At 32.8% G+C, this 24,344-nt stretch overlaps 3 protein-coding genes across 3 annotated transcripts; 2 read left to right on the top strand and 1 right to left on the bottom strand.

The window, feature by feature from the left end:
* Positions 1-11,002: 11,002 nt before the first annotated feature.
* On the top strand, positions 11,003-12,991 carry LOC141685110 (inactive leucine-rich repeat receptor-like serine/threonine-protein kinase At1g60630). The gene is made up of 2 exons (XM_074490235.1): positions 11,003-12,299; positions 12,408-12,991. Exons 1-2 carry the CDS (start codon positions 11,003-11,005, stop codon positions 12,983-12,985), a joined length of 1,875 nt encoding a protein of 624 aa, XP_074346336.1. The 3' UTR covers positions 12,986-12,991.
* Positions 12,992-13,999: 1,008 nt separating this feature from the next.
* LOC141687105 (RING-H2 finger protein ATL46-like) lies at positions 14,000-16,901 on the top strand. The gene has a single exon (XM_074492268.1). It carries the CDS (start codon positions 14,540-14,542, stop codon positions 15,689-15,691), a length of 1,152 nt encoding a protein of 383 aa, XP_074348369.1. The 5' UTR covers positions 14,000-14,539; the 3' UTR covers positions 15,692-16,901.
* Positions 16,902-18,661: 1,760 nt separating this feature from the next.
* LOC141687139 (uncharacterized) lies at positions 18,662-22,605 on the bottom strand. The gene is made up of 7 exons (XM_074492306.1): positions 22,121-22,605; positions 21,924-22,004; positions 21,636-21,812; positions 20,303-20,473; positions 19,939-20,151; positions 19,756-19,844; positions 18,662-19,503 (listed from the first exon to the last, which is right to left on the bottom strand). Exons 1-7 carry the CDS (start codon positions 22,203-22,205, stop codon positions 18,778-18,780), a joined length of 1,542 nt encoding a protein of 513 aa, XP_074348407.1. The 5' UTR covers positions 22,206-22,605; the 3' UTR covers positions 18,662-18,777.
* Between the last annotated feature and the right edge of the window lie 1,739 nt (positions 22,606-24,344).

Here is a 24,344-nt window from a genome sequence, read left to right as displayed (position 1 = left end):
CAAAATTCTTTTCCTTTCCGAAATTCATTGGATGTTACAAATTCTGTTCATACTTTACATAACAGAGGTTCCAGGAAATATTTAAGAGATATATATGTGGATATATATCGGGACTAAATAAAGTATCTCGTAACTTTATTTCATTCAATAATATTTCAAAGATTGAATCTATTCAAGTCTTAACTTGTGGTCTCATCTATGGGATGACTTTTTTTTTAAACCTATAATACTTTGAACAGTGGTAGTTCAAGTAGCCTTATAAATGATATAAGTATAGTGAAGTATTTGGTAACTTCATCTTCCTTTAAGCTTATATCCAGTAAGTAATTATCTTACTTTTGATAAAGGTTTTCAGTAAGTTATATATTAGATACTTGCATTATTGATTACACTATATATTATCTTGCGAGCTGTAAGGCTCACTCTTGCTTTATTTCTTCATCACACAACAACAGTTAGGAAGGATGACCAGACTCCAGCAGACCCAGCGCAAGAGCGTGGGAAGCGCCCCGCGCCTTCCCGTTGAGATCATAGCTGCTATAGCTGCAGAGGTAGATCTATCTGTAGATCAGACCATCTACTTTTGAGAATCAATTATGTATAATTATAACTTGTGGCAGATAATGGAAATTAACTGTAAATTTATCAAGTAATCATTTTGGGTTGTAATAACTTTTAAATTACGGATTCAAAGACTTGTACTTATTTCAATTTCATCTCTGAGACTATAACGGGTTGTGGTGTGTGTTAGTGTGGGGTCACAGCATGAGGTTAATTATTATTAATTAAGTGAAGTGATATTGTGGAGAGAAAGATCGTGACGACCCGGATCCCCGACCCAGGATCTGGGGGTGTTACATTTATGCCTACAGTTCTAGTAGACGTAAATAGGGGGAGATTGTTAGGAATATGTGTATTAGTTTGATGATAAGTTAAACTAAACACTTAAGTAGAAATCTAGTGTTTGTAGCCTCAACGGATAAGACCATCTTGGCTATCCGTTGAAGGAGTAGCTTTACTTAGTAATAAGTTTAGTATTGTAGCACATTTCATTCTCTGGATTCAAGTTGTAATTCTTAGATGTTGTAGGAAAGTATCAGTCATGTTGACTACTAGTGGATATACAAATAGGAGGGCTAATTGTAAATATTTCATGTCTTGTAATTTTGTATAAGTGAAGAAGTATCAACTGATATTGAAGACCTTCAACGGATAAGAAACAAAGCTTCAACGAATGTCTCTAATGCTTCAACGGATAATATCCATCAACGGATAAATGCTTCAACGGATAATATCCATCAACGGATAAGTGCTTCAACAGATAAAGACTTCAACTGATAATGCATCAACGGATAAAGCCTCAACGGATAAAGCCTCAACGGATAAGGCATCAACGGATGAAAGCTTCAACGGATGCTTAGTTCATTAGCAGTTGATAGTGACAATTCATAAGCTGACAAAGGCACATGGGTTGACAGAGACAAACTGGAATGTGGAAGCCTCTTGGAGGAATCAAGAAAATGCAGCATTTCCATTCTGGTGCAAACAAGGAAGTATTCAAAGATTCACAGATTATCCTAGATTGCATTGGATAGAGAAATGAAGAAGAAACATATGAAGAGCCTTTTTAATTATATTTTACAGTTTTTTCTTCACTTGTAAACTTGGTGATATATAAACCAAGTAGCAGCTAGTAATTAGATATGAATTTTCCAGAGCTGTTTAGAAAAATCCAGAGAGAAAATCATCTAGTTTGTACTAGGAAGCAGCTGTGATTTAATTATTTGAATCACAGATTTTCTGAAATAACACATCTCTGGTGGAACAACAAATCCACCAGAAAAGTTTTTAAGTTCTTTGTGTTCCTTACATTTGTGTTTGAATATATATATGTCTGTATTAGCTTCAAGCCATTCACACACATTTGCTCACTAAAACACTTAGCCTTAGAAACTACTCAAAACTTGAAAAAGTTTTGAGATTTACATTCAACCCCCCTTCTGTAAATCTCATTGTTAGTCCACTGGGAATAACAAATATATCTTGTAACTGTGTACTATATAAACACAGCTTAGGGTTTACACTACATGTGTTATCATTATTGAGAATATTATACATTGTAACCTAGCAGCTCTTAGTGATATTGTTCATCACTGAGAGAGAACAACAGTTCTATTGTAACAGAGTTTATTTGAATATACTTGATCTTTGTTACATACTTGTGTTGAAATCGATTTGATTGTATAAACACTATATTCAACCCCCTTCTATAGTGTTGTGTGACCTAACAAATTGTATTAACACGACAATAATGTTAGTGAATTATAAAGCAAAAATATCCAATTGTTAGGTGTACAACAATAATTTTAGAGACAAACCAATCTTTTTTTCAAGTATAGAGATCGAACCAATCTTTACAAGATGGCCTTTTGAATCTAATATAAATAAAGAATTTTATTGTCAACACGTTTGCCTTTCTATGACAGTTTTTCTTCATGCTTGGAATTAATTTACAAAGACAATAAATCCATATGTAACAATTTTACTTAACATTAAAGTTATTTTAACGAAAACCTATTTTTTGTCTTGCCCAATTATAATATTTATATTTTTAATAATAAATCTTCTATTAGTTCTGAAATATTGAAAAGATAATTCAGTTTTAGATGCCTGTCAATTACCTGCAAAGTAGTAAATACGAAAAAAATCATGTAGATGTGATAATTTATAATATATAATATATTTAAATAATGCACCAAACATAATTGTCTAATATAACTTTAGGTTTTTATAATATAACTTTAGATTTTTATAATATGAATACATGTAAACGATACAACTACGATTTTAAATATAATTTGATGAATTTTTCTTTGCACTATTGATTAAATCAATAACGTATACGTGAGTTGAATATTTAAATGGTATTTTTAGTAATACAATAGTACACTATATTAATATTGTTGTTTTTTATATTTGTAAAACACGTTATATCTTTTTATTTTATACAGAGATCATATTATTAATTTGCCTCCTAATTTTATGTCTCTAGATTGATATAGATATGTATTGTATATCATTAAAACAACTTTACAATAAATCAGTTTATCTGTCATATCTTATGATTTATAACAAACATAAACTGATTACTCCTCCTAATTTTATGCTTAGAGATATTTACTCCTACTTTTTCGTCCATCACTTTCTTCTATAAACTGCTTCTTCTTTTTTGGCAGACCATATTTGGTTTCTACAACATACAAATCGACTTCATACAGGTAAACAACCACATCCCACCGTCCTTTTCTTTTATCTTGCTATTGTACTTAATGTTTTTTTATGATACAGATAACTATCCACAATGTTTGATCAGCTCTCTTCTATTGATGCTTCTAGAACCACATGGAAGATAAAGGATAGAGTTACCAGAATGTGGCCTTCTATTTCTGTCGCAGACAATGGGACTGAAACAATGAAAGGATACAATTTAGTTTTACTGGATGACGATGTAAGCCTCTAAATTTATAATTTACTTTCTTACGTTTTCCAATTAATTAGACTCATATTGACTGATTTATACAACATTATTTTGTCTATTTTATTGTATGATCAGGACTGTCATGTTCATATTTTTGTTTATGCTGATAACTGGAAATATCATGTGAACAAAATAGTAGAAGGTGAAGTCTTTTTTTTCTAATTTTTACACAAAAGAAGCTTTGGGCTCTCTCGGACCAGTGAGCTCTAAATTTCGCATCAACTTCTCGCCATCGACTAATGTTGAAAGAGTTGAAGACGACTTCATGATAGCCAGGAACAAGTTTGAATTTGTTGATTTGAGCGATTTGTTTGTTGTTACAGATGCATATGAGAAACCTGATTCTCCCGATTATTCAACAGGTTAAACTATTTTTTAAGTACTTACGTATCAATAAGTCGAACAAATTAAGTTTTTATATTAGTCTCGCAAATTATTTCATTTTATACACTTATTAATCCAACATATATAATTGGTCTTGGTATGTAGATGTGATTGGTATTTTAGTGGATTTTGAGCATGTATGGAAAATCAAAACTATATACGGTCTAAAGGATATTTGCAAGTTCAGGATTACTGACGGAAGGTTTATACTGGACTTCTCATTGACTAATATTTATTGTTGATCAAACTCTATTTTTTCGGCTATTGTATTATTTCATAATCTTGAACTTACATATACAGAGATTCTCATAAGGTCACTGTATGGGGTAATCTTGCCGTGACTACTGATGCACGTGTTAAAGAGGTTAAGGCGGGATTTAAATATGGTGAGGAGGAGCCTATAATTTTTATAGCGTCAAGTACAAAGCTTAAGATTTGGAAGAGTAAGTCCTATAAAATTCAATATTAAAGTAGTAAAGTGTGAGGTTATTAACATGTACACAACATGATTTCATTTCATATGTATATACAGGTTCTGTTCAGATTAGCACACTATCCGCGTCTAAGATATACATCAATTTGGATCATGATTTTGTTTTTGCTATGAGACAGGGGTACACTCATTTTCATCAACTATATTTCATCTATATATCTTAGATGATTAGTTAATTATTTTTTAAAGAGTTTAAAATTATTTATCCATATTTGTATTAGGCTTCGCGAAGAAGGTTATGTACCTTCTGACAAGACAACTTCTTCTCCAACTACAACAGATGTTAAGGAGGTGGTGCCTATCATTGAAACGGTTACACTAAAGGAGTTAAGTGAGAAAACTTCTACTGATTTTCTGAAGGTATTATTTATCTATATGCTGCCAATTTAAGATTAATGTGTAAGTTCACATATAATACATTCTGTATTTGATTAATACTGCATGCATACATACGAAGTAGAGTTTTTTGTGAATGTAATAAATTAAAACATGTTAATAGAATATGTATATGAGTTTTATGTGCAAAGTAAAGGTTAAATCCGTTGAAGAAAGTGACAACTGGTGGTATGGTAGCTGCAATAAGAATGATTGTCACAAAGAAGTTATAAAGTTCGAAGGAAAGTATCGATGTGCCAGATGCCAGAAGAATTATCCAGTACCACAAAAGAGGTTATTTAGAAACAAATTATGTCTCTACTCTTATCAATATAAATATAAAGTTAAATGTATATATGAGTAAATAACTGTATAACTAAACAATCACCAACAATTCATATATCTCATTTGTAAGTTCAAGATCGTTGTTCTTGCTAAAGATGACACAGAAGCTTTTAATTTTGTTTATATGATCGTGCCGTGAAACGACTGTTGGGTAAAACAGTAACTAAGCTGATGACTGAAGGATACAATATAAAGTACTTTAATCCCTTTAGTGTCAATTAATTGTTTTATCCGAAACATATGTTACCGTTTTTATGATTATATCAAGTTGTCTACTGATTGTAACTTTGTAGGATCCTGCATCATATCCTCCACCTTTGAAGCAAATTGCAGGAAGAGAAATTACTGTTAAAGTTGAGCTCACTGATGATAACATATTAGTTAGCAGCACAGTATATTATGCTCATGATGCATATGAATGTTCAGTTAGCACTTCTCCTGTGCTTGAAGACATTGATACTGGGACTTCAGTTTCAAATTATACAAATGTGAGCTTCATGTTTCACATCTTAAAAATTTTCTGATTATTCCACAATATACCTACAATACTATATATCCTAAAGATATTTGTTAGCTCTTGAATTTACAAATGTTTTCATACTATAACCAAAATTGCAGATAAGTGTTCCCAGTCCATCAGATGGTGCAGGCACTCCAGGTTCAGCTCTATCGACTAGCAAACGAGTTAAAAAGGTCGGTAGATTGTATAATTACCCATTATTAGATGTGATTTATCATACACATATATGTACAGTTTTTTATTAAATCATACGGCATTAACATTATATTATATTCCATTATCCAGGAAAAGTAAAATGCTTTGGTAGCGGACTCAAGATTCATATAATCGCTTCCTTTCGAGGAATCTTGAATGAAGATTATCCCATTTTTCCTTTTCAGAACTTCAATGATTATGTTTGATTTTTATTTCCATTGTTGTTTACTGTTTTGAAAACAGTAACATTTTGCACGACGGTGAAATTGAAACTTTTAGATGTCGTTCATGTTTTTGCAAATTTTTAAATTAATGGACCAATAATTTTTAATGGCAGATAGTTTGTCCAGTAATTTGATTATTATCATTGTCGTTATGTGGTTAATGTTTTATACTATAAATGTGCTTAAACTATATACAAAAAATAGAACTTTTCGTACTAATTGACTAAAATACTATACCATTTCTTTGTCAAAGACAGAAAAAGGGAAGAGACATTATCGAATGATTTGTTGTTAGTGTTTACAAATGATGATATTGGTGTAAAAATGTTGGTACACATTATCGCAACTTCACGAATATATATCTTTAAAATTTAAAAAATGATCGTATATAACTAAACTCCGTGTGCGTAGCACGGGTAAGATAACTAGTCTCATTTAATAATCACTATAATAATTAAAAGTAAATTATAATTTATGTTCATTTAACAAATTTGAATATTATGATAATAATGTTTATAAAATATATTATTTTATACAAGTTAAACGAACTAAGTCGGCGAGTCAGAACCGAGATCTAACTTGTCCAGCGCTAAACGAGCTAAATTCGACTAGAATTTTTAAATCTCATAGAAGTTTTATCTGATACTTTAAATTTTTGTACATACTTGTTTTTTTATTGAATAAAAGATGATTTTCATTAAATCATCAAAATATTTGACCATAGTGTCTCCAACAAACAAGATAAGAAAATGAAGTAATAAAGAAGCTATTAAACTCACAAGTTATTTTAGCAATCTCGTGTGCGATCTTGTTTGTGTCGGATTTCGGGGTATAAAATGCAGTGAAAATAAAAAATCGTAAACACAAAAAAAAATTGAAACCCACCGCGGTATTCATGCGAAAAACAATACATTTAATTTGTGAATGAGAAGTTTACCTTACAAAGTTTTACGATTATGATTGTCTAATGGAGGTAATTGCTTAAAATGATCACCACGTATTCCGCCCGTGCGATGTACGCTGTAAAGTATTTATACGAAAACTTGAGCGGAGGAGGCGTGTACTAGTACCGAAAACTTGAACTCGTTCTTCTTCTCTCTCCCTATCGCTATTAGGGTTTTTTTTCACTTTTAACTAATAAAAATGTAGTACTTTAAATCAGCCAAGTACAAATTTCATATGACAGAGATAAAAACAAATTATGACTCTAATCTAAATTAGAGTTATTAGTAATCCGAAATTCCTAGTTGTTATCTAATTAAGTCTAATTTAATCATCAAACACCTGAATTTTGATTTTAATAATTGTAAATTCGGATTTCATTTATTCAATTAATTAAGTCCAACTTAATTAATAATAAATAATTCAAATTTTCTATTTAATTCAAATCCGAATTTAAATTAAATATTCCTCCGAGCTTTTTTCAGCGACCCTATAGGTTATTATTACGTCGGCAATAATTTTAATATCTCATATTAAAATTATAAACAATGAGTGACATCATGTATATCATTGTTTCCCAAATAATAATAATTAAATCAGTGATCGATTAAACCTTTTGTGAATAATATATAATGTAATATAATCTCTTTACTCATATATTATAGATTAAACTTGAGACATGTTATGTGTCATCCTATTCATAATTTAATCCAGCTTTTCTTGATCAATGAGTAAACTATCATTTCAAATCAAAATTTGAGCACGGTTCCACGCGTTTTATAGTCTAGTTCACACAAGATACCAATAATATCACTCCAAAAATAGGAGGGTTAAATCCTTTTTAGATCAATCATATTTCTCATACGATTCATAATATACCCGAAGTTCACTTTTATCATTATCAGATCAAAGCCAACTTTTAATGTAATCGTAGTATATTAATCATCGTATAGAAATATAATGATTTTAAGTCTAAGGACCATTACCTCATTATCATTGTGAAAATTACTTATTACACAACAGTAGAATCTCTATCCAGCATCATGTATATTTATATATGTATGTGTTTTCAACTTTAGTATTACTGTACCTATAATCAATGAGATGAGATCATCAGTCAACAGACACACTAATTTTTTAATGCATTATAATTCTCTCTTGATAATAATACTTCACTAGAAATATTTAAAAATATCAATATTATTCTCATAATCTTATTTCTAAGTCACGTACTTAGAGATATAAAATGCGTATCAAATTCTAAGAAGATTTATTAATCTAATATTTATATCGCAGTAAATTAAGACAAAATAAATTATAAAGAGAATAATCGATATAACATTAATAATAATAATCCAAATGTCATAACAAAACATAATAGTGTTGTACTTAGAACACAAATACTAACAGTTTACCCGCTTTGTAACATACATACTAGTTAATTAATTACATTTGTTCAGGGAGGATCTCAAGTTCGATCCTTTCAACCCTTTTTATTTAGTTTAGAATTTATTTATAATGGTATTTTTTGATATTAATAGTAGTTAGTATATGTTTGATTAGATTAGTTGAATAACATAAAATAATATATCGATCTTGTTTTGATATTTTAAGGGATTAGAGCGATCTATTACGTAATATAACAAATGTAAAGCTCAGTGGCTCAATTATATTTTTATACTTAAATTCGGGTTCTGTTAATAAACAATTTGAGCAGAGTCGGCATGAAATAAAATGAATCCGAATTTTATTTACAAACGACTTTATTCATTAACAATTCTAAAAATTGTCCAAATATCCGATCATACGACATTAAGAATAGTACATATGTAACACCGAGAAAAATAAAAAAATATCAATTTTAATAAAAATAATAAATTTTGGATGCACACAAATTTTAATAATTAAAATATTTAGTTTTAATTTAAATAGTTTATTATATAAAAAAATGGCTTATTAGGGTATACCAAAATATAGAAAAGTTATATGGAGACCACATTTTTATCGGAGACCTTGGAGACTATGTTCAGCAATCAAAACACTATAAAATATATTATTTTGTGATGTATGTTTTATGAGTATCACTAATTCATTAAAATTATTGAAGATCATTTAAGTTTATGTGTATGTTCTGCAAGCTAAACCAATGTTCTACAAACTTAACATGTTTTGCAGAATAAAATATTTTTGTAATATTTTACATGCAGTACATATATGATATTCAAGATTTTGAATAAAATAAGGATCTTTGTAGAGCATGATTCGCAAAATAATATATTTTGCCATGTTTTTTTGTACTCCAAGATCTCCAAAAAAAAGTGGTATCCATAGAACTTAACCCTACCAAAATAATCACTTTTGGATTTTAAATAAATAGACCGGTTAAAATATCCGAAGTAGAATTTTTTCTATAAATTTTTTATTAAATATTTTTTGTATAATTTCTCATACCAAATTATTCATTTAGAAACTAAACCTCCGAATTGCCAAAAAATATAATAGTGCTAGTGCATACCAAGAAATTGCAATTTAGTCTTGCCTAATTTATTAATTTTTCTGCCGTCACTAGATTAGATATTTCACCCCTCACCGTGGTGTCTAGTGAAATACTGCTGGAAATATATTTTCCCCCGTTTTGCTTGTCTGTTAGCTATCCCTGATTTTACTATCTATCTCTGTTTTGTTTCTCATTAGTCATTTATTCCCAGTTTCAATCTACTTGTTTTACTCATGTTCAATTTGCTTTGCATGATGTCACTAGGATCTTAAAGTGATGGTTGAAGCGTCTGCAGTGAAGATGAAGTTCATGGGCATGCAGTTGCAGACCCTTGAATGGAGACATGAACAGCCGTGATCATTTTGTAAGAACAGTTCTTTATAATAAAGAATTAATGAAGTTATTGATATTAGCATCTTTGATTTCTATATTGTTTTGCTTGCTTATAAATTTAGACAAGGATAGGTAAGAATTGATGTATGATATCCTGTATGTCAGATGAAGTGTATAAACACTGCCGGCCTAATGAAATGCAATGACTTGTGTGACTCTGATGAAACAAATCTAATGGCATTTGTATTAAATTATAAGTATAGTGCAAGCATGAAAATTCAGTTCCAACTAAATAATTTACAACATGAGAAAGATACCTTCCTCTACTTGGAGCACATTCATATTCGATATATGTCATAGGCTCTTCTGCATTCGGTGTAAACTACAATCACCATTCTGTAATTTACGCTATAAATATTTTAGTTATGGCGAGACTTAACGGGAGTTGATGCCAACCATTTTTTTAAATGGCGGGAAGGAAATCCAGCCACCAATTTGTTAATTAGATAATATAGCCAATATTTTGAAAACGATTGTAAAACTTAGCCACACCCCTGTAATTTACTCCTTAATCTTATAACCTCCTACCCTGGTTACAAACTACAAAATCTATAAGCACTGGTATAAGAACAAAGAATGAGGTCAGATGAGAATGCCGGCCAATCTTTAGCTCTGTCCCTGATTGTTATCTGAGAAAGATGTGTCGTTTGAACAATTGTAGCAGCATTAGCAGTAACTTTCAAGAGAGGCTAAACAAAAAATCAATTGTATATTATCCCAATTGATAATGAATAAATTGATGGATCACCAATAGTTGTACAAATGTGGTGTTTACTTATCATAACATATTAAACTAAGATGTTCACTACTTGTATGTAGTCCAAATATGTATAACATCTGCTGATATTGTCCAAGATTCTTTCATGCAATACCTTAGAAAAGTCTAGCAAAATTCTACAGTTGTAATTAGTGTTAGCTGAAGCCGGCATGAAGTTTGACAGAAGATCCTCTTCAAGTTCAATAAAAAACAAGTTCTCTAGTTGCAGAATCCGCCAACGGGTATATAAAATACATTTACATTGAAACAAATTACTAATGAACAATCTCATTTCTGAAATTTTATACAGTTCCTTGGAGTGTTTCTAATATTGCAAATATGAATCGAATATGCATATGGGCTTTCCTCATCTCATTCCTTTTTCTTTTACATTCAACACAATCTGTTGATGATGTTCAAACTACATTAGTCAAGTTTATTCAAAAACTTAGTAGCAGTAATGATATTCCTGATCCGTCATGGGGTTGGAATTTGAGTTCTGATCCTTGCAAGGATCAATGGAAGGGTGTGACTTGTAGTAACAAGTTTCAGGTGCAGAATTTACTACTTGATGGCTTGAATTTTAGTGGAACTTTTGATCCGTGGATTCTTTGTACTGGTGATGAATCTTTTGCTGAATCTCTAAATGAACTTAGCCTCAACGACAACCGTCTTCAAGTAGAAAACCTTGAAGGAATTTCAAGTTGCAAATATCTTTCTAGATTGCATTTACGCGGAAATCTGTTCTCTGGCAACATTCCGGATTCTATGTCAAGGTTAAACAATCTAAAGACTCTTGAAATCTCTCAGAATCAATTTTCCGGTGTCTTGCCTAACTTTGCCAGAATATCTGGCCTGACAGAGTTTTTAGCTCAAGACAATGAGTTTTCAGGGTTTATTCCAAAATTTGATTTTCCCAACTTTCTGAAATTTAATGTCTCTAAAAACAATTTCAGCGGTCCTATTCCTAATGGCGGTTCTCGGTTTCCTTCTAGTAGCTTTGATAATAACTCGGGGTTATGTGGTGAACCATTGCCTAACAAATGCCCCCCAGATGACAGGTCTAAGAGTGGCTACTCAACGGAGCAAATTCTCATGTTCTCGGGTTATTTTCTTATAGGGTTGGTTGTTGTGCTTCTCATTCTGTATAAGTTCTGTAAAAAAGGTAAGAAAAACACCAAGAAAGTTAGTGATACTATAGATTTAAAGGTAGAAGCATCTGATTATGATGGAAGTACCAAGCTTAGTATTATGTCAAGTGATAAAAGTGAAGCCAACAAATCAGAAACCTCAGCTACTTCAGTTGAAAGTGCAAAATCCTTGGTTGTTCTATCTAGTCCTGAGGTAAATGGCTTGAGGTTCGAAGAATTGCTGAAGGCACCAGCGGAGCTGATCGGTAGAGGAAAACACGGTAGTGTGTATAAGGTCATATGCGAGGGCCAAGGATTGACAATGGCTGTGAAAAGGATTAAAGATTGGTCACTTTCTAGCAGCGACTTCAAAATTAGAATGAAAAGGTTGGACCAAGTGAGGCATCCAAGTGTGCTGCCTCCCATTGCCTTCTATTGCTCCAAACAAGAAAAACTTCTAGTATATGAATATCAACCCAATGGAAGTCTCTTCAAGCTTCTTCATGGTAATAACTTCATCCCTCTGATAAGAATTTTACAATGAAAAGTTGCGTTATAAATTTTAGATAAAGAAAATACATGTCATTTATCTTGTCATATATAAAAATGAACAGGAGACCAACTGATCTTTGACTGGAGCAGCAGACTAAGTCTAGCAGCTACAATTGCCAAAGCCTTAGCTTTCATGCATGAGGAGCTCCGCGAGGACCTGCTTGCGCATGGAAACCTGAAATCCTCCAACATATTGCTGAACGAGAACATGGAACCATGCATTAGCGAGTATGGCCTAAGGGTGGAAAATCAAGAACTTTCAATGGTTAGCATAAGCAACATCCAAGCAGCAGAAGAAAATGCTGGACAAAATACATTTAAATCAGACGTATACGCGTTTGGGGTGATTCTTCTTGAGATGCTTACAGGAAAGGTTGCATCAGTACAAAACAATGGAATGGATTTGGCTAAATATGTAGTTTCAGTGATTAAAGAGGAGTGGACAGGGGAAGTATTTGACAGAGGATTAAGTAAAGAAGGTGCTAGTGAAGAGAGAATGGTGAATTTGCTTCAAATTGCTATCCAATGTGTGAATCAGTCACCAGAAGCCAGGCCTAGCATTAGCCAAGTTGCACTTATGATTGATGCAATTAAAGAAGAGGATGACACATCCATGGATATTTCTATATCTCAAGTATGAACTTGCAAGAGCTAAATTTTTGTTTGCTTTGTCCATTTACATAAATTATTTGGTTTTGATTCAGAGTAATAATGTTTCATGTTCTAATTTTGCACAATTTGTCTTGTATAGTGATACTACCAAATGCTAACTCTGAAGGAGAACTTGAGCTAAAAAATTTCTAAAACTCTCAAAATTCAGCTGACATTTTTGTGTAGGTGTCCATTTAAATTTGTGTTTACATTCTGGTGGGAAAAGAGGTACTTGGCAGTTGGCAAAGTAGAAACAAAAATCTAGTGAGCATTTATTTGGTGGCTGCAAAACTAAATTAAATTAGACATATTTTGTTAAAACTCCTACCACATAAACAAAAGGAGGAACCGGCTGGACACAGATATTAAAAATACTGATTTAGCCAAGAAAAATAAGATATTGAAAAACTGTTAAAAGGTTTGACTGCATTCCAACCTGAAAGAAAAAAATGATCAAAATATCTAATTTTGGAAGGGAAGATAACTTTCAGAGTCTATTAGAGATTAAAAAAAATCTGAACAAGCTCGAATATTTAGAAATTCAGATTTTTCTCAAATCGAACTTAAATTTGGATATTTTTCGAAACTTTCGTGAAAATGTAGAACTTGTGCCCAGGAAAATATATGGCCTTCTTGGGCTCTTAGCGGCCGAGTTTGCGCAAATCTTCTTTTATACTAATTAAATTGGATAGATTTTTCGGATTCAGATTTTTTACATTAAAATTAAGTCATTTTTTTTTATAATTGAATCTTGTTCAACAAATCCTTAAAATTATAATTAGGAAAAAAGAGAGAGTACATTTAAAAAAAAAAAAGAAAGTGAAGAGTGTGTGATTATGAAATAAAGAAAAAGAAAGAGGAAAGATAAATGGTTAAAGTATAGAATCTAGCCAAGGCCCAATGTTGAAGCACACTACAAAAAAAGGCGCGTGCAATAAGAAACATTGTCTCATTACATATGGGTGGGAAGATACTTTACTTGGCTTTTTATTGCATACAAAAATACAACAAACTGAATGTCACTGCCCAGTCTTTGGCTCTTTGCCTTGTGCCCTTCTTCAAACACCAACACTTCTGGTTCTATTTAACACTATTTACAAACCACACCCTCTGCAATACACATAAGATTTGTATGTATATCAGTGTGTATACAAGTTGGAGGATACTTGGAGAGACTTAAAGTAAATTATACTTTAGGCCATTTTATTGGGATTTTCAATCTTGACTTTCCCTTTTAAGGCCTTGTGTTTGGGGGCTTCTTGCTGCAGCAGAGGGGCAATAGATCAAGAATCTGTTATTTTAAGGTGGATTCAAGATTTGTGAGTTAAAAATTCTATCTTTTTATCACTTGTGTGGTTTGTTCTTTCATTATTGCACATTTAGTGACTTGGGTATTTGACTTGTTATAAAGATTCAGTTCAGACTGCTATTTTAATGGTATGATAGCAAATTTTGTGGCATAAGTTAGGTGTGATATACAAGGGTTTGTTATTGGTATTCTTGATATATAAAGATTTGACCTTTGGGGTTTTGAAGCTGTGCAATGTCAGAAGTTAGATACCAAAGATGGCTTTTTGAGCATACCCACATGAAAGTTTCTTGGATTAAGTATTCAACCAAGCAAAAAGATGAAATTTTGACATACCCTCCTCCAGTTTATAGTCTACCTTCACCTCCATACGGTACTTCTATTGCTTTTCATAAACAATCAGCTCCTTCACCTTCATCTTCCCCTAAAATTAACCCTGCTGTACTTTTTATAATTGTGATATTAGCTGTCTTGTTTTTCATATCCGGACTTCTGCATTTGCTAGTTAGATTTTTGACAAAACACCAGTCTTCGACATCCTCCCAGTCGGATAGGCCCGAGGTTTCTTCTAGATCAGATGCTCTTGAAAGACAGCTACAACAATTGTTTCATTTACACGACTCGGGTTTGGATCAAGCTTTTATTGATGCTTTGCCTGTGTTTATGTACAAGGAGGTTGTGGGTTCAAAAGAACCGTTTGATTGTGCTGTTTGTTTGTGTGAGTTTACTGATAAGGATAAATTGAGATTGCTTCCTACTTGTAGTCATGCTTTTCATATTAGTTGTATTGATACGTGGCTACTTTCGAATTCGACATGCCCTCTTTGTCGAGGGACACTTTTTAGTCCTGGATTCTCAATGGAAAACCCAATGTTTGATTTTGATGATCTAAATGATGATGGATGTCATGGTAATAGAAGATATGCTTTAGCTTCCAATCAGAAGACTATTGAAATTGAGGAAAGTGCAGTCGAATCTAGCGTTCTACCTGTTAGACTTGGTAAGTTTCGGAAGTTGAAGGAAGGGTCGAACGACGCAGGAGGGGAGACTAGTAGTAGCAATTTAGATGCAAGAAGGTGCTACTCAATGGGTTCATATCAGTACGTGGTTGCTGAAACAAGCCTTGAGGTAGCATTGGACAATGTACGAGATGGTAGTGATGCAAAGCTTGTAAAAAGAAAAGAAAGCAGCCATAGTTCTTTCCCTGACAAGGATGATGATGGGAAAAAGATTAGTATTGGGACAAAGACCGACAGCTATTCTGTTTCAAAGATATGGCTATGGTCTAAGAAAGGACAACTTTCAGGTTCTTCAGGCACTCAAATGGATTATCATTCATCTCTTGATCACGAACTTCCTTGGATGAGGAAAACAGAAGGTATATGAAAATTATAAAATTTACTTTTTACCGATTAATGAGCCAGTTTATTTAATCAAGTAAGCTTCACAAAATTTTAATCTAACTCGTACTTGTATGTAGCTCTATTCTAGGTCAAACCTTTTTATCCATAGTTTAAATAGAACAACTCCACCAACTCGGTCTGATTTGTAAAGGCACTTCAAGTTTCAGTTTTGATATGGTTAGCGCACAAATATATATAATGCATTCTTCTTGTTGAGAGAACCTTTAAATCATCATGTTGGCTGGTTCTATATGTTAGGGTCCCCCAGATCACTTGAATAATATGTTTTGGGACATAGTCTTTGTAGCTTCTGCTGTTTTGAAGTTACACCAACCACAAAACTTGACCTACCAAAAGAGAGGCGCAAGGCTCATATTCAAATGAGCTCAAGTAACAAAAAAACTGTCTCTTAGTAGCTGACCAAAGATTCCTATTCCTGTTCTTTAAGCGCAGTTAATTGGATATATTTATTTCGCAACATTTTCTGATCAAACCTAAATGGACAAATAATTGTGAAAATCGAAATCCTCTCATAAATCTGAACTAAGGAATTCACTCATGTTGTGAATCAAGATCCTTGTTCTTAATCAGTAGTCACATTGTACCCTTTTTTCGTGTGATGGTCGATTACAGGAATTTAAATATTTACGTCAGTCACTCATGCCTCTTTCAGCCCTTGTTCGAGAGAGGTGTAACCGCTAGTCTATGATGCATTGATGCTAAGAATTTTTATGTTAGGAATCTGAATCTATTTTTAAGAGCAGGATTGAAACTTTCAAAAATCTTGATCTCAGATGTCTAAATTAGCTTTAGAATGGTCAACAACTTCTTTTGCTTGCATATTTCTCTTCAATCTTAGCTTTACTTTTTGTTGTTAATCTCCTTTTTATCTTGTAGTTGTTTGTGAACATGCCTTTTGTGATAGTCATATAGTGGGAGCCAAGCACCATGTTTGGCATCTTTAATTATTGTGGGATCCATGATGACAGTGAGAAATTTTGACCATTTCTACTAATTAAATAGTTAGTGTTAGCTTTGATGTGCTGATGATGCCCTGTATTAGTTTTTTGACTATGTACATTGTCATGTGTACATAACCAAGTTTATATAATGATTTGCAAGTTTAATGTGTGGATTTATACATAGATCTCCACAATGGTTTCAACTTTGCAAGGGATAAGATTACTTAAGAATATTATTGTTATGTTTTGATAACAAATGTAAACAATAGAGAAAAGGACAGGATGAGAACATGAGAACACCAATTGGTTTCTTGTTTCAGCAGACTGCGGCTCACCATTACACCCGACAATTTTAGACATAACACGACTTACACGACATGAAATTACACGAGCGTTTGTATTTGCCTTTTTAGTACATGATACGAAGGTACACGAACATGAAAATACACAGTCGCAATTTAATGTCGGTATTGTATTTAGCCTTTGGATACAGGACACGAAATATATGATATAAATAAATAATATAGTTAAATATTAATATTTATAATGAATATATTTATATTTATAATAAATATATGCATATTTATTTCCAAAAATATACTTGATTTCATAATATTAAATATACACGACATGAAACGAAAATAAATGAACACGAAAGTACAGAACCCTAAATGGGCCAATTTTGAGTTTAACATTCAAGTATGTGAAAAATGAAAATGCACTGCACGAAACTACACGAGACAAATGATTTGCCAGGTCAAGTAAAATCTACTAGTTTGTTTAAACTACTTTATTAAATTTTTGAAAAAAAAGCTTTAGTTTAAACAATCTTATTAATTAGTAGTACTTTATATTTTATTCATATAATAAAATTTTAGTTTTGCAAGTCACCGTCATTTAAGATGGCCAAATCAGTCCGAAGCCTTTCATATAATCGACTAATAATTGTTTGTTGATATCTGGTATCGAAACCTCAGTTAAGTATCATGGGTAGAGAACGAGAATGGGAAAAAAAAATACGAGAATCAATTGAAATTTTATTGTTTGTGAGATGCATAATAGTAGCATACTAATCAATACAATGGTTATAAAATTATAGTTTCTGTTAAAAAGGAGATTGGAACAAGTTTTCCAACATAATATTTTGGTGCCAGAATGTTTCATCCGATAGCCTTAATAGTAAGAAAATTCGTACTCATAAGTCCTACCTGGCATGAGGCCCAATAAGGATTCTAACATTAGTCTAAAAAGGCTTCTATCTAATAAATTGTTGTTTTAATTTTGTTGTTGATAAGGCTTGGGCTTTACCTCACTGCAAGCCAGACAAATAATGGACAAGTGTACTTAAATTGGATGACAAATTTTTGTGGGCTAGTTTTAAGAATTCCAGGCCAAGCCCAGGTGTTGGACGTGCTAACCTTTGATCACTGATTCACTAGCTGCACAGCCTGATATATTTTGTATGGATCATTGACTCCCAGTCCCATGAATGCAACAATCTATCTGTGAAAAATAAATAGAGGAAGCTTCCTGCTACTGATGCTGTCTGTCGATCAATCTATCCTCATCTCATCTATCTCTGCAATGTTACTTGTATTGTTACAATCAAGGACTCTTCATTCTTGATGACCGTGCCAATTCCATATCAGGACAAACTTATCTCTGGGGCTACCAAACACAGTGGACAATGATTATCCATTGGCCATTTGCCCCCACCCCCTTCTCCAGGCAATTTTCACTTGTAAAATGTTTACATTTCCAATGAGATGCGATGAACTGACAACATTTTACCACAGTAAAGAACATGATATTTTACAACTTGCCATTAGTAATTAACATATACTCCATTAACTTGTTATTAGAGTGATCATAAGCAACTCTACAGCAACTAATCCTTTTCTCAAGGGACTCCTCAGGTTGTGTTTAGTGTGTTTTTTTTAAAAACATTTAGTACTCAGCAAATACTACTACTACCTAACAACACAAACATAGAAGAGAACCTACAAGGAAACAATTTTGCTACTAACTTCATCTTCTTCTAAACTGGTTTCTTTATACTTACCTAGTACAAATTCATACTACATTTAGAAACAAGAATTAAGAAAGATCAATAACCATACGAGTATCCCGTATAATTATATCGCGATCGAATGTTATGATTAGTACTGGCAGAATCTGCATAGTCGAGAGCCTTGATGACAACACCTTCATGCCTCCCGTCGTGTTCTTGGACTGCTCCAAATACAATCTCATTTGTCTCACAGTTTTGCTCGTAGTATGTCTGAGGGCTAGACAACTGGTGTCTTTGATGGTGCTGCTGAATCTGTTTCTGTTGCTGTTGCTGTAAATGTTGGTAGAGCTGCTGCTGCTGTTGTTGCATGTGCAGTTGGAACTGTTGTTGCTGACGAAAATCTCCATTCCACCCGCCGTAGAAAGACTGGTTTTGCTTGTGTTGCCGACTTTTCTCCATGTCCTTGGTGATAGATTGGTAGGTTTTGCGCGGAGTTGGGTCTCTTGTTTCTAATGGAGGTGGTGCATCTTCATTTGGAATGACAAAGCTTTCTTGCATAGGCCAAGCGTTAGCATGTCTGCTTGATTGCTGATAATATTGCTGTTGGACAGGATGCCCTGGTTGTTTTCTAAACCCTGAGAACCATCCTCCAAAGAGTTCAACGGCAGATGAGCTAGTGTTCATAAGAAGCTTCCCCAATGAATCAAACAAGCCTTCTTGTTTCTCGGGTTCATGTTCAGTTGGAATTAAGGGACGCCTAACTGACATAGGAGGCTTTTGATATGGTGCAGGAGGGTAAACCTTTAACGAATCTCTAAGTTCCTGCAGAAAGAGAAGTTCAAGTGAAAATAGAAATAAGAGATTCAAAGTATTACAGAGAAGAGATCCATAACTAAGAAATCTAAATAAACTAATATAGATCCAGAATTTGAACATCTCTCCTCCATAATCACAGATTAAACATTTAATTGGGATATGATGATGTAAAAGTAAACATATTTCCTAGCTAATGAGATCAGAGGACTTGTTAGTGAAAATAAAACAGATCTGAACACCAAGGTATTAGTTTCTTACATGGTGGGACGAAAACATGGCTACGAGCCTACGTTGTAACAGAGCCAGCATGTATCCGAAAAATCCTGCTGCAGCAAGAACTGCTATGCCTACAACAATCAATATCATATATGAATCATTAACTATTTTACAATCATGATCATGAAAACTTGGTGATGAAAGGATTATAATGTTTTAGTGTACCTAAATTAAGATCTTCATCATACTTTTGCGAACACTCATCATCATTGAGGTGAATCTCACGAATTGCTTGATTTCCCCTGTCAACAACCAGAAGAGAACAAGTGCTTTTAACATAAACCACATCAAAATCATTTGAAAATTTTGCATCTTCACTTGGACCGTCGACATGACCTCCCCCTCGGGACAATGTTCCTCCTGCAATTGTTACAACCCCTGCATACAAAGAAATAAATCATCTTTGATCCTATAACTTTAAACGTGCACTTGCATTGTTGATTTCTATAGGAATGTATTGGCTGTATCACGAGATGAAAGCATATAATACAGGTGTTTCAAATAAATAAATTCTTAGTCATCAAGTTACCTGCATCACTGATCTTCCTGATTGCCATATTAGTGGTGTCTGCAACATAAATATTTCCTCTCTCATTAACAGTATGCCCTTTTGGGTGGTTCATTCTTGCTTCTCTTGGTTTTCCGTCCACGTGGCCTGAGTAACCTTCAGATGAGCCAGCTACAAGCTTTGGTCTGCTATCTGCAGATATTTTATGTAAATGTAACACATTTTTGAGTGAGGAAAGGGAAAGATTGAACTTGGATTAAAGTTTGTGGCGTCTCACTAAAACTAGGGCACACAAAATAAAATCTGTATCAATTCGAAACACTGTACGGAAATAAAGTGAATAAAAATTTTAGGGAAGTCTAGTTATGAGATGGTTCTTGGTGCATCAATAAATCATTTGAGAGAAATAGAATGAGAGAGTGAAGTGGCGAGATAGCTCTTAAAAAAAATGAAATCTGCTTGCTATGAAATACAAATAAGAAGCGTATCTTATCACATTACAGATAAGAAAGAAACTCAAGCACTAAAAACGTAAAAACCAAAAATTTAAAAGCTTGAGCATAATTTCCCCATAAAAAGTACAAATTAAAGCTTTCTTGTTAATTGCAACTAGCCTGTTGTGTTCTCCAAATAAAAAAAGATTGAAAAAACATATAGATTCAAGTTTTACAAATGATGCATTTCTGGTGGTGGTCGATAACTACAAGAGTTCTAAATGAAATACATTACTGACACTTGTGTTGTAAACAGTTTATTCAAAAGGACTTGGTTTCTTATCAATGGGCTAACTGAAATTTTGGATGTAATTTTACCCCAAACCTCTCAAATTAGAAAGATGACACATGAACTTCATCCTCAGTACAGAGTGTTCAGGAGTCTTAGAACAAGGCTGAACTAAATAAATGAACTAATAAAGGACCACCAATAGAATTATAAAAGTCAGAGAGCAATGAATATTATTGCTTATAGGAGATTTAGTACATAAAAGCAATGCACTGCTTCTTAAAGTTCCCAAAAAGAGAATCAACTCTGCAGAAACAACCAAGAAATTAAGGTGCAGCATCCACAAAGAAAAGTAACGCATCCTCATAAACAAACTAGAGTAGACCAAAGATTTATAATGTAATTACGAAATCTAACGAGTCATGAGCAATAACAGTCACCAATTAGCAACTGTAGCACTACTTTCACATGCCACTTCACTTAAATCGATCACACATTAGGGCTCGTTTGGAAGTTCTAAATATCACTACAAAAGAAGAAAAAATGAAGGGTTGCACTTTGAAGAGTCTTACTATCAATGATTTTGATAGAAATCTATAATACAATAAAGAGGATCAGAATAATAACTTACATCGCGACAATGGTGTTGAAATTTTGTAGATATTACTGTTTGCAGAATCCAAAACCAGAAGGTCCCCAGATGGGGAAACCTCTACACTGTAAGGCTCAATTCCAAGCTTACTTCCATCGAAAACAGTCTCGACAGTGTAACCACCTTCAAATTTCATCATTGAGCGTCCAGAAATAGCTGGAAATATGAACCACCCCATCAAACCATAAAATCATCCCAAATCCATTTTACACGAAAAAAAACAACATAAAAAAAAATTTAAAATACGAATTTGTAAAATGCACACACCTGTTGATTTGCTAGATGTAAGTGACCACAGCCATCTAAACAGAACTGCAACAACTTTAGACACAACCCCACTAACAATTTCTACAGAAAAACAAGAATCACGCAAACAGATGTGAAAATATGAAATGTGATATAAATAACTGAAAAACACACAATTAGTACCTAAAAAATAGCATGAAATTAAATTATTAACTTACTTGCAGGAGGAGTGGCTGAAGCAGATGAGCACCCACCAAAGAAAACAACTAAAATCAGAAGAAACACCAACCAATTTCTCCTCATTGTTTCTTCTCAGAGTACATCCAAAAAACAAGAATATTTATAAATAAAGATGCAAACTTTACTTTTATTATAAAAAAACAAGAGTGACCCACAATCAAGTTCTTCACTTTTGTGACAAATTAATCAAAAGGCCTAAATCTTGGTTGTGTTTCTTGAAAGAAAGAGTGAGAGAAATAAAGTGTGGGCTAATGGAGAGGCTCAAAGAGTTGTAGTGGTAAATAAATAAACTTGATGAAAGCTCTTTGATCAATGTAAGAAGGTAAAGTGAATGTGTAGGAGCCGAGGGATATATGTAAATGTAATGGAGGTGTGTCAGTTAAGATAAAGATTGTTCAGACATTTTACTAAAGCATGGAGGTGTGTGAACAGACAAAACTCTGTGCTTTCTGGGTTTTGTATAAGGGTAAAAATGGGAGGATAAATATGATGAACAAATACAATAATTGAAAAGAGTTACTAAATGGATTTTTCGTTTTTTTCTATACCATCTAGTACCATTTAAATTAAATTAAAACATATGAAAATTTATTGGTTTGTTTTCCAAGATTCAGAGTAGTAGTTATTAATGTTTTGTATTTATGTTGGATGTGTTTGGTGTGTTTTCTTGGAGGCGCATGCATCATGCATGTGTTTTTTTTGTGAAACAGATCATAGATCTCCATGCTCCGAATGTTTTCTATTTCCTTTGGTGTTCTTTCTCTTTATTTTAACCATTTCCTGACAAAGTATAGTTTGCAGTAATTGTTTTATAGTACTAAAATTGAAGTTATTGTTAATTATAAAGGTACTTATGTTCAGAAAACTATATATCTATATATATTTTATTCAGAATAAACTTTACCATTCAGTGTTTGAGTACAAATCATATTTTCATAATCGAATTTGAATTCAACATTATAGCACACCGAAACAGGAAAGCACGGTGTTCACCTCAAGCTCCTAATTTTAATGTTCTGTGAATGCACCAATTTAAGTACGCGCGCAGTCGATAATAAAATATTGTGTTAACGTTTTTCAAAATTAATAGAAATATCTATAATATAGAGATGTACAAAAAATTTATCAGTTCAGATTTTGACCAGGTCTTAAAAAGACCGGGTTTTGACGAATTGGATTTTTCGGACGTTTCATCGAACCTCTAAGCCTGTGTTGGGACCGGACCGGGCGTTGACCGAAACGGATTTGACCAAATTTTTGGGACGGATTTTTTGTGCATTTCAAGTATAATATGACCCTAATACGTGTTTATAAAACAACACTAAAGCACAATCAAATATCCTCCCCCCTGAGTCATTGAAAGTGGTTAGCGGTTCCCTCCCGTAGTGTTCTTGGATTTCGACATCTCAATTATATATTATTTAATTTTTATTAAATTTTATTTTGAATTACATTAGTCGACGTTTTTAGGGTTTTATTGAATTATTCGGTTAACCATTATACGTAATATCATATTTTCAATAATATTTCGGTTCAGCTGCCGATTTCAAATAGTATAAAGGGTTGAGCGAATCATTAATTATTGTGCCCGATGTTAATTATAATTAAGAGAAAAGATTGCGGTTTAATCTTAGATTTGACAACAAGTATGAGTTTTTTGCCCGGAGACATTAAAAATTAAGGAGGAAGATGGTTTTTACGGTATAGGTAAGTCCCATGTGAAAAAAAAAATGGTTCAAATTATTGTCCCGCTTACTTTTACGTACTATATCACTTTATAATTAGAACACACATATATCTGTGCATATACAAGTCAGAGGTGTTTTGAATAAATAGCCTATTTCATTATTTAAAATGAGGATAAAATTGCATACGGTATACCTTCCTCACACACTATCCCAGCCAATCAAATATTTAGAATTTTCTTTTTTTGCTAATCAATTTTACATGTACAAGAAATCGAAATTTTGACATCCCGCAAATATGATAAGAACTCAACCACGACACTAACTTTTTGGGCCTCACATTGTTTACACCAAAAAACTTCTACACTTCCGATCATCATTGCATATAACTAGGATTTTTTAGTATGTGTCCATAAGCATATTTAAGAGTTAATAATTGATGATGAAATTATAAAATAGATTAATGTTAGAGGCACAAAAAAAAGTTACAAAAAATTGTCATAAAATGACATGACAT

Source organism: Apium graveolens, chromosome 9 (assembly GCF_009905375.1).
Source record: "Apium graveolens cultivar Ventura chromosome 9, ASM990537v1, whole genome shotgun sequence".
NCBI lineage: Eukaryota > Viridiplantae > Streptophyta > Magnoliopsida > Apiales > Apiaceae > Apium > Apium graveolens.
The sequence above is the reverse complement of the archived record's forward strand: the minus strand, read 5'-3'. Positions and strand labels throughout refer to the sequence as shown.

Excerpts from the sequence above, each read along its gene's own strand:
- LOC141685110 (XM_074490235.1), top strand. The coding sequence starts at position 11,003 with ATGAATCGAATATGCATATGGGCTTTCCTCATCTCATTCCTTTTTCTT. Across the intron at positions 12,300-12,407 it reads TCTCTTCAAGCTTCTTCATG|GAGACCAACTGATCTTTGAC; the intron begins GTAATAACTTCA and ends AAAAATGAACAG.
- LOC141687139 (XM_074492306.1), bottom strand. The coding sequence starts at position 22,205 with ATGAGGAGAAATTGGTTGGTGTTTCTTCTGATTTTAGTTGTTTTCTTT. Across the intron at positions 21,813-21,923 it reads TACATCTAGCAAATCAACAG|CTATTTCTGGACGCTCAATG; the intron begins GTGTGTGCATTT and ends TCATATTTCCAG. Across the intron at positions 19,504-19,755 it reads CCATGTTTTCGTCCCACCAT|GAACTTAGAGATTCGTTAAA; the intron begins GTAAGAAACTAA and ends CTCTTTCTGCAG.
- LOC141687105 (XM_074492268.1), top strand. The coding sequence starts at position 14,540 with ATGTCAGAAGTTAGATACCAAAGATGGCTTTTTGAGCATACCCACATG.